This window comes from Schistocerca nitens, chromosome 5 (assembly GCF_023898315.1).
Source record: "Schistocerca nitens isolate TAMUIC-IGC-003100 chromosome 5, iqSchNite1.1, whole genome shotgun sequence".
Lineage (NCBI taxonomy): Eukaryota > Metazoa > Arthropoda > Insecta > Orthoptera > Acrididae > Schistocerca > Schistocerca nitens.
The window spans coordinates 829,584,269-829,600,343 of NC_064618.1; the positions used below are offsets into that span (position 1 = coordinate 829,584,269).

General features: G+C 43.7%; 1 protein-coding gene across 1 annotated transcript in view; it reads right to left on the bottom strand.

Annotated features, from left to right (window-relative positions):
• Positions 1–10,042: 10,042 nt before the first annotated feature.
• LOC126260743 (LIM/homeobox protein Lhx2-like) overlaps positions 10,043–16,075 on the bottom strand; it is a gene marked incomplete at its 3' end in the record, with an annotated part of 187,697 nt that continues 181,664 nt past the window's right edge. The window contains exon 5 of the mRNA XM_049958082.1: positions 10,043–10,111. Within this exon, the coding sequence (XP_049814039.1) occupies positions 10,043–10,111 (69 nt within the window). The remainder of the gene's footprint in view (positions 10,112–16,075) is intronic.

Below are 16,075 nucleotides of genomic sequence, written 5' to 3' on the forward strand. Positions count from 1 at the left end.
GGTGGGGGCAGCGATGTGTCTTCATACCAAGACTTGGTTTCTCGGTGATAACGTGTTGTACGTCTCCATGAGAAGTATGCTGTTAACGTTCTTGCCTTTCAAGATGACAAGAGCTATGTTCACAGGACGCACCTGTACGTTCCTTGATTGATGAACGTTCATACATCCTAATTTCAAATTAGATTTTCCACGGACATATTAAGTCTCAAATTTATGTATGCTGATGAATATAGGCCGAAGCAATGAATCAAGATTTGTACCAAGGTCAAGATTCGAACCCCACTCTCCTGCTCACTAGGCAGATGTGCTGTCCACAGCATGGTCATGGCGCTGCGGCTAACGCAGCTGCACAGATTACACTAGCATGTCTCCCTCCCTAATACAAATTCCAGTTCACGCCTCAGCTCTTCTTGATGTTCACCTTCTCAACTCGTAACGGTATTGGAGACGTACTAGGGTGCAGTGGTCGTAGCTGCAGTGCCAGGTAGGGGCACTGCTTAGCACATCTGTCTAGTGAAGAGGAGAAGCGGGTTTGAATCCTGATCTTGGTACAAATTTTAATTCATTGCTTTGGCCGCTATTGAGTATCATAGTTCAAGCATATTATTGCACCTCGACTGGCCCGCTAAATCCCACGATCTTAATCCCGCAGAAAATGTCTGCAGCCACAGAGTGATTGGTTCTTAGATGAGAAACCAGACCAGAATACGGGAGAAGTGAAGTTTATAACCCTATCTGACCATGTGAAACGTCCCCTTAGAAAAATTATGAATTACTGTGCTGGTAAACCTCTTACGTTATTTGTTTTACAAACAGTTGAGCAAAACTCAACGTACTCAAACAGTTTTCTCTTTACTTATTCTGATCATCAATAAACTGACACACAACATTTTTTTAGCGCAACGCAACCTGACTTTCAATAATCCCTACAAAAGAACGGCCCTGACTAACAATAACATATACCTTTCATGAATTACTTACCTATCAAAAATCTTCGTTACTTGAACTACTGCAATACAGCGAGCGCCAATATTGCCAGCTAAATAAAAGAACCTAACTACTGAAGGCACTAACTACTGACAGGCATAGTTAGCAAATGAAAAATTTTGATAGAGAACAAACAATGAATTTACCTTAATAGTGTTCAGAAGTCATTATATATATATATATATATATATATATATATATATATATATATATATATATATATATATATATATATGTTGAGTCACCTAACGTTACCGCTGGATGTATTCCGTAAACCACATCAAATAGTGACGAATCGATTCCACAGATCGAACGTGAGGAGAGGGGCTAGTGTAATTGGTTAATACAAACCATAAAAAAATGCACGGAAGTATGTTTTTTAACAAAAACCTAGGTTTTTTTAAATGAAACCCCGTTAGTTTTCTTAGCACATCTGAATATATAAACAAATACATAATGAGTGCCGTTTGTTGCATTGTAAAATGTTAATTACATCCGGAGATATTGTAACCTAAAGTTGACGCTTGAGTACCACTCCTCCGCTGTTCGATCGTGTGTATCGGAGAGCACCGAATTACGTAGGGATCCAAAGGGAACGGTGATGGACCTTAGGTACAGAAGAGACTGTAACAGCACATTACGTCCACATGCTAACACCTTTTTATTGGTCTTTTTCACTGACGCACATGTACATTACCATGAGGGGTGAGGTACACGTACACACGTGGTTTCCGTTTTCAATTACGGAGTGGAATAGAGTGTGTCCCGACATGTCAGGCCAATAGATGTTCAATGTGGTGGCCATCATTTGCTGCACACAATTGCAATCTCTGGCGTAATGAATGTCGTACACCCCGCAGTACATCTGGTGTAATGTCGCCGCAGGCTGCCACAATACGCTGTTTCATATCCTCTGGAGTTGGAGGCACATCACGGTACACATTCTCCTTTAAGTCCAGAGGTGTAAGATCAGGAGAACGGGCTGGCCAATTGATGCGTCCTCCACGTCCTATGAAACGCCCGTCGAACGTGTACCTCACCCCTCATGGTAATGTACATGGGCGTCAGTGAAAAAGACCAATAAAAAGGTGTTAGCATGTGGACGTAATGTGCTGTTCCAGTCTCTTCTGTACCTAAGGTCCATCACCGTTCCCTTTGGATCCCTACGTAATTCAGCGCTCTCCGATACACACGATCGAACAGCGGAGGAGTGGTACTCAAGCGTCAACTTTAGGTTACAATATCTCCGGATGTAATTAACATTTTACAATGCAACAAACGGCACTGATTACGTATTTGTTTATATATATATATATATATATATATATATATATATATATATATATATATATATATATATGTGTGTGTGTGTGTGTGTGTGTACATCAACTTTTGCAATATTATGTGTGGTGTATGTATGGATATCTAATGAGTAGTGAACTTGTAGCGGCTTCTGTGTTCTGTATTAGCGATGACTGTTTCTACAAGAAAAATTAAAATACCTTCAGTTACATGTCATATTATAAAATTATCGTTGAAGTCAAATTTCTGTGGAAGCATAAGGAGAACTGAGTGAAAAATACTCACAAGTACATGAACGGTTCCACAGCCTCTGACACGTGAGTGTATCGTTGATGCACCCTGCAATAGAAAGTTCTTTCTGGTATGGGGAAGGGTGCAGGAAGTAGAAAATAATTTCTCACAACGTCGTAATATATAACATCAGTTTGGCTTTATTTTGCTGAAAGTACTTGTGGTGCTTGTTCTTTTACGAGGAGGTAAATTATTTTTGGCAACGTCCAGTCGGTGCACACGTGTCTTCAACAAGCGTCACCAGATAACACAAGAATTACACAGTCAACCACACTTCAGTTTGTTTGCAGGGTATTTTTAACATCGTGTATTCAGCAACTGTAAAGCACTATCTCTACCGATCACGAGTAACTGTACAGAAAGGAAATCATACGCGTTTATACATTACGAATAAATACTGTTCTGTAAAACCAGTGGAATGGCCATCGCCTCGCTACTTATTACACTCTACTACGCACGGGACTAGCTTAACGATACAGAGAGTAGTAATCACAATACAACAGCTGCATTAATATTCGTCACTGGCTACCGGCACTTCAGTGCGCTGGTACAGGTTTCATGAAGTGTTTCTATGTTCGTAACTAGCGGCTTTTAAAAAATAATTTTGTTTTTCATAAAGTACCAGTATTGGCCTCTACATCGTTTCTACTGTTACTGGTGTCTGACGTTAAACAATACGGTGGTCCGTATTTATGAGGAGCGGTTAAGCATTAGAGAGAATACATTGTAAATTGAACAGTGGTGGCATGCGCTTTCACGACATCACTTATAAGTCCTGGTTCTAGCTTTTATTCTCTATTGGGAATAAGAGCAGACACCTATTGCTAATGAAAACCACAAAATGAAAGTAAATTTAATCACAACTGTAAGTGTTCGTTTCCTGAACAATATAAGCACTATTGCATCACAATCGTTTTCTTCGACTCACTATTGGCATAATCTGTAGAAACCCAAGCATGTTTATTTCTTTCGCCGGGCTCAGTGTCCAATATTACATGCAGAATGCGTTTTAAACTATCTCTAGAGGAACATGATACACTGATATGTAATCTCTCTGTCTCATCTTATTAACGACTATGTCTCCTTCAAACGTTGTTATACGACTCACCTACTACAAATTGTTCCCTGGCAACCACTTTATTTATCAAGGAGGTACCCGTAGGTGCACTCCATATATGTTACGTCTGTCTTCACACAGTTCGTTTGAGTTTCCTGACGTATCAACACCAGTCACGGAGCTGAAGCCTGTACCACTACGCTACACACTCGCGAAGTTTTCCCGTGATGTTGTGCTCAGAGCTAACATCAGAGAATATTTTAATCTAACACATATTTGAGGGGAAATAGATGTGGGTGTTTTTGTGTCACTACTCTGTTAGTTTTCTCGAATGACAGTTTGATTTCAATCATGTCGATCGTGAAAGCTGCGTACAGTTGTCTGGCAGGAATGTATTTCCGGCAGGGATGAAGTGTTTCTGTCTTCTTATCATGGACATTGAAGGCTTGGCTTGATTTACAAGAAAGTTGATTGATGTACATAGATTTCTGAGGTCGCTGATTACGGATCTCATGTGGCAGGGAAAAGATAAATGAAGTGTTATATCTTCTTTGTTTTAGGAGATTACCTACACCCGACTGAGACAGATTTGTTGTAACCTACTTCCCTCCACCGCCCAATCTCCAATGTTATTAAATGCGTATGATACAGTAGTCAGGTAATAAACAAAACCAAGGAGAAATATGGAAAAAGCAATGAAAGTTCAGGAAGAAGAAATGAAATTTAACGATTTGCCGAGGACATTACAATTAAATCAGATGCTGCAAAGGACTTGGAAGAGCGGCTGAAGGAATGGATTTCACATAGAAAGAGACTATAGACGGGTATCAAAAAAAGTAAAACAAGGGTAATGGAAAGTAATCAACTAAATCAGGTCATGCTGATAAAACCAGAAAAGGAAATGAGCCATCAAAAGTAGTGGATAGTTTTTGCTGTTTGTGCACGAAAATAATTTATGATGACAGAAGTAGAGAGGATATAAAATGCAGACTGGCTACAGCAAGTGCTACGTTTCTGAAAAAGAGAAAATTGTTAACATGGAATACAAATTTGAGTGTTAAGAAGTCTTTTCTGAAGGTATTTGTATGGAATACGACATTGTACAGGAGTGAAACGTGGATTACAAGCAACTTAGACAAGAAGAGAATAAAAGCTTTTGAAATGTGATGCTGCAGGAGAATGTTGGAAGTTAGATGGGTAGATCGAATAAGAAGTGAAGAGGTAGTGAACGGAGTCGGGGAAAGAGGAAGGCGGCGCGGGATTAGCCGAGCGGTCTGAGGCGCTGTAGTCATGGATTGTGCGGCTGGTCCGGGCGGAGGTTCGAGTCCTCCCTCGGTCATGGGTGTGTGTGTTTGTCCTTATGATAATTTAGGTTAAGTAGTGTGTAAGTTTAGGGACTGATGACCTTAACAGTTCACTCCCACAAGATTTCACACGCATTTGAACATTTTTTAAAAAGGAAGTTTTTGGCACAACCTGGCTAGAAGAAGGAATCATTTGAGCAGAAAGATCCTCAATCATCAAGGAGTCGTCAGTTTGGTAACTGAAGAAAGAGTGTGGGGTAAAAATTGTAGAAGGAGAATACAGTACAAGTTCATTTAAATGTAGGTCAGGCAGAAATGAAAAAGCCTGCCCAGTATCGACTAGTGTGGAGAGCTGTATCAAACCGCTCTTCATATCGAAGGCCAAAATAACAATAAATAATGAGGGTGCACTGAACAGAATTAGAGAGAAAAGGAATTTGTGGGACAACTTGACTAGGAGGAGGCATCGGTTGGTAGGACACGTCCTGAGGCATCAAGCGACCAGCAGTTTAGTACTGGAGGGAGGCGTGGACGAAGTGGCCGTGCGGTTAAAGGCGCTGCAGTCTGGAACCGCAAGACCGCTACGGTCGCAGGTTCGAATCCTGCCTCGGGCATGGATGTTTGTGATGTCATTAGGTTAGTTAGGTTTAACTAGTTCTAAGTTCTAGGGGACTAATGACCTCAGCAGTTGAGTCCCATAGTGCTCAGAGCCATTTGAACCATTTTTTGGAGGCGTGGAGGGTGAAAATCGTAGAGGGAGACCAAGAGCTAAGCATATTCAGAAGCATGTAGGTTGCAGTAGTTATTCGGAGATGTAGAGGCTTGCACAGGATAGAATAGCACGGCGAGCTGCATCAAACCAGGCTCTGGGCTAAATACCACAACAAAAACAACAGTTTGCAACCCTTTTACCACATAACTACCAATGCGACCTAACAGTCTTAAGTGAAGGGTGTCTTTGAAACAGGTGTGTAGCCCTTAGCGTGAAACGTAGTACATCACCATGGGCAAATTCAAACTGATGTTGTGTTGCTTGCGTTTGGGTCACAAATACCTAACTGAACATTTTTTTTTTTTTGTAGGTTTTGTCCAGATCTGTGCTTGGGCGCCACTGTGCGACGGTCACCTACAAATGACGTGCACGACGCGTCGGCGGTGAGGCGTCCGTCACGGCGAAATGAAGACGTTGTCGCCGAGTGGCTGAAGCCGCCGACAAGTGAAGGCGAGCGGCCGCGTAATTGGCTGACTCATTAACCCCGGCCAGCACTCGCCGGCAATTACGCGCCGCCACGCGCAATTAAATCAATTTTGTCGAGTAACCGAGTGAGACGTTGGCCTCACGCAACTGCGGGAGGGGGCCGGCTGCCGGCCTTCGCTCCGTGATTTGTGCTAACTGCGCCGTGATGTGTTCGCGCGTGTGTCGGGACGTATTTATGGAGTGGGAAACACATTACGATCGCGCTAATTTGTACGGATGACGGTGTCAAGTACTGTGGAGCCGCTACGGCGGTTCACGCTCGTTAACGCCGCACGTGTAACGTGCTGTTACAACGCGATTTCCGACTTACGGAGACTGCCAACGGAGCTCTTACTGCAGTGCGGGCCTCGTCATGGACGGTGACCCAATCGTACTCTGGAGTGGTGCTTATGACTTCTTGTCAATACTCTTTCACTCCACATTCTACAGCCAGCATAGATTTTTGCATTTTGTCCTCTGATTGGCGAGAGAATGACGCTCTTGCTGTTGTGCTTTACGCCATTGCATATGAATTTGAAGACTCAAAGTCTGATTCCCACTCAGCGTTTTAGATATTCTGTTAGACATGCCTGTAAAAGAACGAAAACAATGGTCCAACAAAACAATGGTCTAACTCCGGTGATCGAAATTTTCCGAGAGTAAAGTGTTTCCCACAACCTATCAATAACTACGTGGTAACCAAAGAACGGAACCGATTTTTATCTTCCATGAAAAAATACTCGGACGTAATTCATTCCCTGTACATCACCATTAGGCGGTATTCAATGGAAAGGTAACTACAAATAGAGTATGTGGGCTGTTCGGAAAGTAAGGTCCGATGGGGTGCGAGATGGACACCACTGTGAAAATCCAATGGAGGTTTGCACAGATGCGTTGGGGGTGCCTCTAGTATGCCTGTCGATTGCGTCACTTCCCTCTTTTCAGTTCTGAGCCCACAGTGAGTGTGTAAAGATACTTAGAACAATAGTGTCTCCCGCCAAGGACGAGGGTCTGGTATGAGATTTCGCCTGATGTCATGCAGCCCACATAGCATATCTGTCATGCGTTTCCTTCTGCACGACAATTCTCGTCCGCACTCTGCAGGGGCAATGAAGACGCTTCCGCAGCGTTTTCGATGGGAAATGTTTGATGACCCACAACACAGCTCGTAATTGTCTCTCCCTGAGTTTCCTCTCTACTCACATGAACCGCAGGGTATCAAGACAACGTTCTGGCACAGACAGCGATCTGTAAATCAGCGTAGGGAAGTGCCAGGAATCACATATGGCTGCCTTCTGGTATTGGAAAGTTGGTACAACGCTGCGACAAACGTCCCTAATCGGAGTGGCGCCTATGCAGGGAAGTAGCTGGAAGGTGCAGCTAACTGTTGCAAGTAAAACATTTTTCATTTTCACAGTGGTTTCCACTTCTCGAGTGATCGGACCTTACTTTCTGAATAGGCTTCGTATATGCAGTAGGTGTTCTGCAAGCTCTGGAGTGGAATTCCAGCAGACTGAAAAACTACATGGTTATGGGGAAATGCGAAGCTTGAAATACAGATCACAGGTTAATGAGGTACTTCTGCACACGACACAACAAGTAGGGTTTCCACTTCTCGAGTGATCGGACCTTACTTTCTGAATAGGCTTTGTATATGCAGTAGGTGTTCTGCAAGCTCTGGAGTGGAATTCCAGCAGACTGAAAAACTACATGGTTATGGGGAAATGCGAAGCTTGAAATACAGATCACAGGTTAATGAGGTACTTCTGCACACGACACAACAAGTAGGGTTTCCACTTCTCGAGTGATCGGACCTTACTTTCTGAATAGGCTTCGTATATGCAGTAGGTGTTCTGCAAGCTCTTGAGTGGAATTCCAGCAGACTGAAAAACTACATGGTTATGGGGAAATGCGAAGCTTGAAATACAAATCACAGGTTAATGAGGTCCTTCTGCACACGACACAAGTAGAGGATTATACGTATGTTATCGATATCTTCCGATGGAGAGGAAAATAAAACTAAAACAGGGCAATAACAGACTAATCATCATATTGCCTCAATTTTGTTAGCAGCAGGACTGAAATTCGCAATATGGGAGATATTGGGAGATATGTAGATATTTTCGCTTTTCGGGCTCTGCATATGTGTGAAATGCCAAAGCATGGGTGGGTACGCATATATATATATATATATATATATATATATATATATATATATATATATATATATATATGTGTGTGTGTGTGTGTGTGTGTGTGTGTGTGTATTTGGGTGAAACAACAGATATACGGAAGGCATCTTTAGACTAAGCCGAGGTAATTAACATCTGCATCATGCCATTAGTCTTGTTCAGAAATTTATCTCCCTAGGCCTTTTCTTTGACGTACCACACATGCAGCAAGTTATATGGTTTACTGTGTCTTAATGAAACTAAGCTTCCGCTAGTTACAGACTCATGGGAGCTTAAAGGTTATCAAAACAGTACTATGTTTTCGACAGAATTTCAAGGAAACTTTTTGCACGAAGCTGCTAAGTAAAGTTATAAATAAATGCCACGTTTTATTCTAGAACGGTAATGTACGAGCCATTTCTGTAGTGTTAGGCACGTTATTTTTGGATTTAATGACAGAAGGTCAATCGATATCCCTCTTATCATGTGCTTGCGATGATTCTTCAACTGACTATCTTATCTGAGAGGAAAAAGGCGCACTCCAGCAACTAAAGGCGTATGGAATTATGATTATTCTGTTGACTGGGTTGCGAGTCGGATATTATTCCTGATAAACAGCAATAGAAATAACAACATCCTGACGTCCTTGACTGATGAAACATGGTATGTCATTGTTTAACCCGACAGTTCCGTCCGAAACTTAAACTTTCATCGAATTAACAAATAAGAGACATTAAATGGCGAGGACGTCACAATATATCATTCCTTGACTTCAGCATCGACCTACTCTACGTGAGTCCTACATCTCTTTCTAGGTAAGCCAAATATCTTTCACAAATTTTTTACAGTGTGGCTGACGAAGACCCCAAGACTCCCTCCCGAGCCGTAACTCAGTAGCTGGTTCTTGCACGATCGATATTCCTCATATTACGTGGTTATTAAGCTTATCGAACTAGCTATTTGATGTTTACGGGTCAATGTGAATCTTGGCACAAAGAATCTTCTGTTGTACATCTCGTACGTTACGTATTTTTTCATCGGAAACACCAACAGAAGCTACAGTAGCTTGCCTTCCTTGAGTGATTTTTGCCAAATCGGTCAGCTGCGCGAATGCCTTAAACTGTCAACGAACATTAGTGAATCAAAATCTCAATAATGGCGCGGACGTCGCTATATACCACTTTTAGCCTTCTAGAGGAGGTCCTTGTCTCTGTATCCCCCACAAATTTGACACACTGTGCCTGGGGAGGACCCCAGGAATCTTCTAGAGCTCCTGGTCCTCGCGCGAGATAAACATCGACGGTCCGTGCGAGCGGCCGCTGCCACCCTCGCCGCCGCCCACGCCGCTCCCGGACGCGGCTCACGGCGTGGTGGGGGCGTCAGGCGCGTCAGCGAAGCAGGGCCGCAGCAGCGGCCAGCCTAGCAGAGCCGACCCCGGGGGAGGGCCGGCAGCGCGCTGCTAGTAGAGGTCGGCGAAGCTGAGCGGCTGCGCCGCCACCGGCGCCTGGTGCTGTTGCTGGTGGTGGTGGTGGTGGTGGTGCGGGTGGTGGTGCTGGTGCAGGTCCTCGGGCGTGGGCGGCGGTGGCAGGCTGTTGCTGTCTCCCAGCAGCACCGACGGCGGCCCCACCGACGGCGGCCCGCCCCCGCCACCGCCACCCCCGCCGCCCGAGCCACCCCCGCCTTGGCCGGGGCCGCCCTGTCCGCCGCCCTCCTGCCGCATCAGGTTCCTCCGCCACTTGGCGCGCGCGTTCTGGAACCACACCTGCAACCGGAGGGACAGTCGCCTTGTAAGATAACACTTGTAAGGTGGTCATATATTTTTTATTTTTTTATGTCATCGATGTCAGAGACATAATAAGTTATGTTACTTTGGTCTTGATGACGCTGTGGTTTATCGACTAATAAAGTCATCAGAAGATCAAAACAAACAGCAAAACGATTTAGAAAAGATATCTGAATTCAGTCTCTATATTGAGAAAGCAGTGAAGGAAACAAAAGAAAAATTCGGAGTAGGTATTAAAATCCATGGAGAAGAAATAAAAACTTTGAGGTTCGCCGATGACATTGTAATTCTGTCAGAGACACCAAAGGACTTGGAAGAGCTGTTGAACGGAATGGATAGTGTCTTGAAAGGAGGATATAAGATGAATATCAACAAAAGCAAAACGAGGATAATGAAATGTAGTCTAATTCACTAGGGTGATGCTGAGGGAATTAGATTAGGAAATGAAACACTTAAAGTAGTAGTTTTGCTATTTGGGGAGCAAAATAACTGATGATGGTCGGAGAGGATATAAAATGTAGACTAGCAATGGCAAGGAAAGCATTTATGAAGAAGAGAAATTTGTTACCATCGAGTATAGATTTAAATGTCAGGAAGTCGTTTCTGAAAGTATTTGTATGGAGTGTAGCCATTTACAGAAGTGAGACATGGACGATAAACAGTTTGGAAAGAAGAGAATAGAAGCTTTCGAAATGTGGTGCTACAGAAGATGCTGAAGATTAGGTGGGTAGATCACATAACCAATGAGGAGGTACTGAATTGAATTGGGGAGAAGAGGAGTTTGTGACACAACTTGACTAGAAGATGGGATCGGTATGTAGGACATGTTCTGAGGCATCGAGGGATCACCAATTTAGTATTGGAGGGCAGCGTGGAGGGTAAAAATCGTAGAGGGAGACCAAGAGATGAATATACTAAGCAGATTCAGAAGGATGTAGGTTGCAGTAGGTACTGGGAGATGAAGAAGCTCGCACAGGATAGGGTAGCATGGAGAGCTGCATCAAACCAGTTTCAGGACTGAAGACCACAAGAACAACAGCAACATCTGAATGGTGCGAAAAGTGTCAGTTGACCCTAAATAACGAACACTGTGAGGTCATCCACATGAGTGCTAAAAGGAGCTCCTTAAAATTCGGTTACATGATAAATCAGTCTAATCTAAAAGCCGTACATTCAACTAAATACCTAAGTATTACAATTACGAACAACTTAAATTGGAAGGAACACATAGAAAATGTTGTAGGGAAGGCTAACCGAAGACTGCGTTTTATTGGCAGGACACTTAGAAAATGTAACAGACCTACTAAGGAGACTTCCTACACTACGCTTTTCCGTCCTCTTTTAGAATACTGCTGCGCGGTGTAGGATCCTTACCAGATAGGACTGACGGAGAACATCGAAAAAGTTCAAAGAAAGGCAGCACGTTTTGTATTACCGCGAAATATGAGAGAGAGTGTCACAGAAATGATACAGAATTTGAGCTGGACATCATTAAAAGAAAGGCGTTTTTCGTTGCGACGAAATCTTCTCACGAATTTCCAATCACAAAATCTCTCGTCCGAATCTGACAATATTTTGTTGACACCGATCTACATAGGAAGAAACGATCACCAAGGTAAGATAAGGGAAATCAGAGCTCGTACGGAAAGATATAGGTGTTCATTCTTTCCGCGCGCTATACGAGATTGGTATAATAAAGAATTGTGAAGGTTGTTCGATGAAGCCTCTGCCAGGCACTTAAATGTGATTTGCAGAGTATACATGTAGATGTAGATGTAGATGTTGATGTAGATGGTGATGTTTGGTCTGTGGGCGCTCAAGTGCTTGCCCATCAGCGTCTGTACAAATTCCTAATCTGTGCACAGTCCAATCTAGCACTTTCACGAATGATGATGGAATGACAGAACAACACAAACACCGGCACAGTCTTCGCGCCTTCACAGTCTGATACAATCTTAGTTTAACTGTGGTAGATAATGGACGTACACTGAAGCGGCAAAAAACTGGTATAGGCATGCGTATTCAAATACAGAAACATGGAAATAGGCAGAATACGGCACTGCGGTCGGTAACGCGTATATAAGACAACAAGTGTCTGGCGCAGTGGTTAGGTCGGTTACTGCTACTACAATGCCACGTTATCAATATTTAAGTGAGTTTGAACGTGGTGTTACAGTCGCCGCACGAACGATGGGTCACAGCATCTCCGAGGTACCGATGAAGTGGGAATTTTCTCGTACGTGAACATCAGTAATCCGGTAAAACATCAAGTCTCCGACATCACTGCGGACGTAAAAAGATCCTGCAAGAACGGGACCAACGACGAATGAAGAGAATCATTCAAGGTGATAGACGTGCAGCCCTTCCCCAAATTGATGCAGATTTTAATGCTGGGATATCAACAAATATCAGCGTGTGAACCATTCAACGAAACATCATCGATATGGGCTTACGGAGCCGAAGGCCCACTCGTGTGCCCTTGATGACATCTCGACACATACAGGGTGTTTCAAAAATGACCGGTATATTTGAAACGGCAATAAAAACTAAACGAGCAGCGATAGAAATACACCGTTTGTTGCAATATGCTTAAGACAACAGTACATTTTCAGGCAGACAAACTTTCGAAATTACAGTAGTTACAATTTTCAACAACAGATGGCGCTGCGGTCTGGGAAACTATAGTACGATATTTTCCACATATCCACCATGCGTAGCAATAATATGGCATAGTCTTTGAATGAAATTACCCGAAACCTTTGACAACGTGTCTGGCGGAATGGCTTCACATGCAGATGAGATGTACTGCTTCAGCTGTTCAATTGTTTCTGGATTCTGGCGGTACACCTGGTCTTTCAAGTGTCCCCACAGAAAGAACTCACAGGAGTTTATGTCTGGCGAATAGGGAGGCCAATCCACGCCGTCTCCTGTATGTTTCGGATAGCCCAAAGCAATCACACGATCATCGAAATATTCATTCAGGAAAATAAAGACGTCGGCCGTGCGATGTGGCCGGCCACCATCTTGCATAAACCACGAGGTGTTCGCAGTGTCGTCTAAGGCAGTTTGTACCGCCACAAATTCACGAAGAATGTCCAGATAGCGTGATGCAGTAATCGTTTCGGATCTGAAAAATGGGCCAATGATTCCTTTGGAAGACATGGCGGCCCAGACCAGTACTTTTTGAGGATGCAGGGACGATGGGACCGCAACATGGGGCTTTTCGGTTCCCCATATGCGCCAGTTCTGTTTATTGACGAAGCCGTCCAGGTAAAAATAAGCTTCGTCAGTAAACCAAATGCTGCCCATATGCATATCGCCGTCATCAATCCTGTGCACTATATCGTTAGCGAATGTCTCTCGTGCAGCAATGGTAGCGGCGCTGAGGGGTTGCCGATTTTGAATTTTGTATGGATAGAGGTGTAAACTCTGGCGCATGAGACGATACGTGGACGTTGGCGTCATTTGGACCGCAGCTGCAACACGGCGAACGGAAACCCGAGGCCGCTGTTGGATCACCTGCTGCACTAGCTGCGCGTTGCCCTCTGTGGTTGCCGTACGCGGTCGCCCTACCTTTCCAGCACGTTCATCCGTCACGTTCCCAGTCCGTTGAAATTTTTCAAACAGATCCTTTATTGTATCGCTTTTCGGTCCTTTGGTTACATTAAACCTCCGTTGAAAACTTCGTCTTGTTGCAACAACACTGTGTTCTAGGCGGTGGAATTCCAATACCAGAAAAATCCTCTGTTCTAAGGAATAAAGCATGTTGTCCACAGCACACTTGCACGTTGTGAACAGCAGACGCTTACAGCAGAAAGACGACGTACAGAATGGCGCACGCACAGACTGCGTTGTCTTCTATATCTTTCACATCACCTGCAGCGCCATCTGTTGTTGAAAATTGTAACTACTGTAATTTCGAAAGTTTGTGCTCCTGAAAATGTACTGTTGTCCCAAGCATATTGCAACAAACGGTGTATTTCTATCGCTGCTCGTTTAGTTTTTATTGCCGTTTCAAATATACCGGTCATTTTTGAAACACCCTGTAGCTTTACGCGTCGACTGACATCATGAATCCATGGACGCTGCAGGTCAGGAGGGGACTGTTCAAGCTGGTGGAGGTTCTGTAATGGCATGGGACGTGTGCAGTTAGAGTGTTGTGCAACCCCTGATACGTCTAGATACGACTATGGCCGTTGAGACGTACTTAAGCATCCTGTCTGAACACCTGCCTCCATTCACGTCCCTTGTGCATTGCGACGGTTCTAGGCAATTCCAGCTAAACAACGCGACACCCCACACGTACAGAATTGCTACCAAGTGGCTCCAGAAACATTCTTCCGCTGGTCACCAAACTCACCAGACACGAACATTAGTGAGCACATCTGGGATGTCTTGCAAGATGCTGTTTAGAAGCGATCTCCACTCCCTCCTACTCTCACGGATATATGGAGAGACTTGCCGGATTCAAGGTGTCAGTTGCCTCCAGTTCTACTTCACACATTAGTCGAGTCCATGCCACGTCGTGTTGTGGCACATCTGCGTGCTCGCAGAAGCCTCGCACGATATTAGGCAGGTGAGCCAGTTTCTTTGGATCTTCAGTGCTGTGTGGATTTGTCATTGCATCTGTCAGATGAGAAAGGACAGCAAGGGTGATTATGATGGGTTCATTGAAAAATTGAAGGAATATAAATTTTGAATGCCATTATTTTTGAAGAGAAGTTCGAGGCAAGACTGTAGCACCGCTCATGCGTACTAGGTAATTAAGGTCTTCGATTTTTACAGAAATTCTGTGTTAACTTTGTACCATTTTTAGATCATTATTCACTTTGTTAAGCGTAGTATTGTTCAGTCCAATGTAATGTGTAAAGCTCACGCGAATTATTATTCAGTTTGTTTGAACGTATATTTTATTCTAAAATCGTTGTCTTGGCATATCATCTCACAGGGATGCTTACTCTCCCCATCCCATTGGGCATTATCACATGCAACAGTTCGAACATGTACCTGGAAACCGCTTACCCGATGCCTGCTTGCTCTTTGCTGCTGTGTTTTCGAGAAATATGCAGCAATGTTGTCGAGACGCGAGGTAAGGGGAAATGTTAATTAGGACCAGATAACTGTTTTACTTCAGTTGCGCATTTAATGCTAAGTCAAGCTGCATTTGGATCAGGTACAGCTCGGTTCATATTAGCTTCTGTAAAATTGGGCTACATTTCAGACAGAAACCAATGCTGAGGGCAACTTACACACTTCCTGGCCGCACACTCGTCGACTTTGTACGCCACCAGCAAGTTTCCGGTATGTGAAGGAAAGACGCTATGTCCAGTCTGCACATGACGAACGCCAACAGGCATATTCCAGGTTCTTCCGGAAGACTTATGACAGAGTGACATAGTACAGACTCTTAACAAAGGTCCGAATATATGGTATAGGTACTCAGAAAAGTGACTCTTAAGACTTCTTGATTAATAGAAAGCATTGCTCTGAGTGCTCCAGGAAAACGTGATCAGACGGCCGTTACTCTCTGTACAGGATGTCTCAAAAGGAGTGCTCAGTATTCGGGAATTTCACACGAAAGATTATTCGAGACCAAAAAGCTCGTAGACATGGGCCCTGAAATGCATACCTTAAGAGGAATGAGCTCTTCTGTATCTTTGATACTATGAAACACATTTCTTCTATTCCAAGTTCTTTGCTTCCACATTTTGATACGTGGTGGAATGGGCAAAAACAGAGAAAAAAAGGGTCCAGTAAACCTTATCTCTAAATTTCGTATCTTGAGAACTATGACCACTTGTTCATCTTTGCTACTGTGAAACACTTCCTTCTACTGTGCAACAGCTTTTAGGTTATGCATTTGAGCATCAATGTTTATTAGACCGTTCTTTCTTCCTTTGAATCATAATGCCTTCTCCCCAGCCGGCCGCGGTGGTCTCGCGG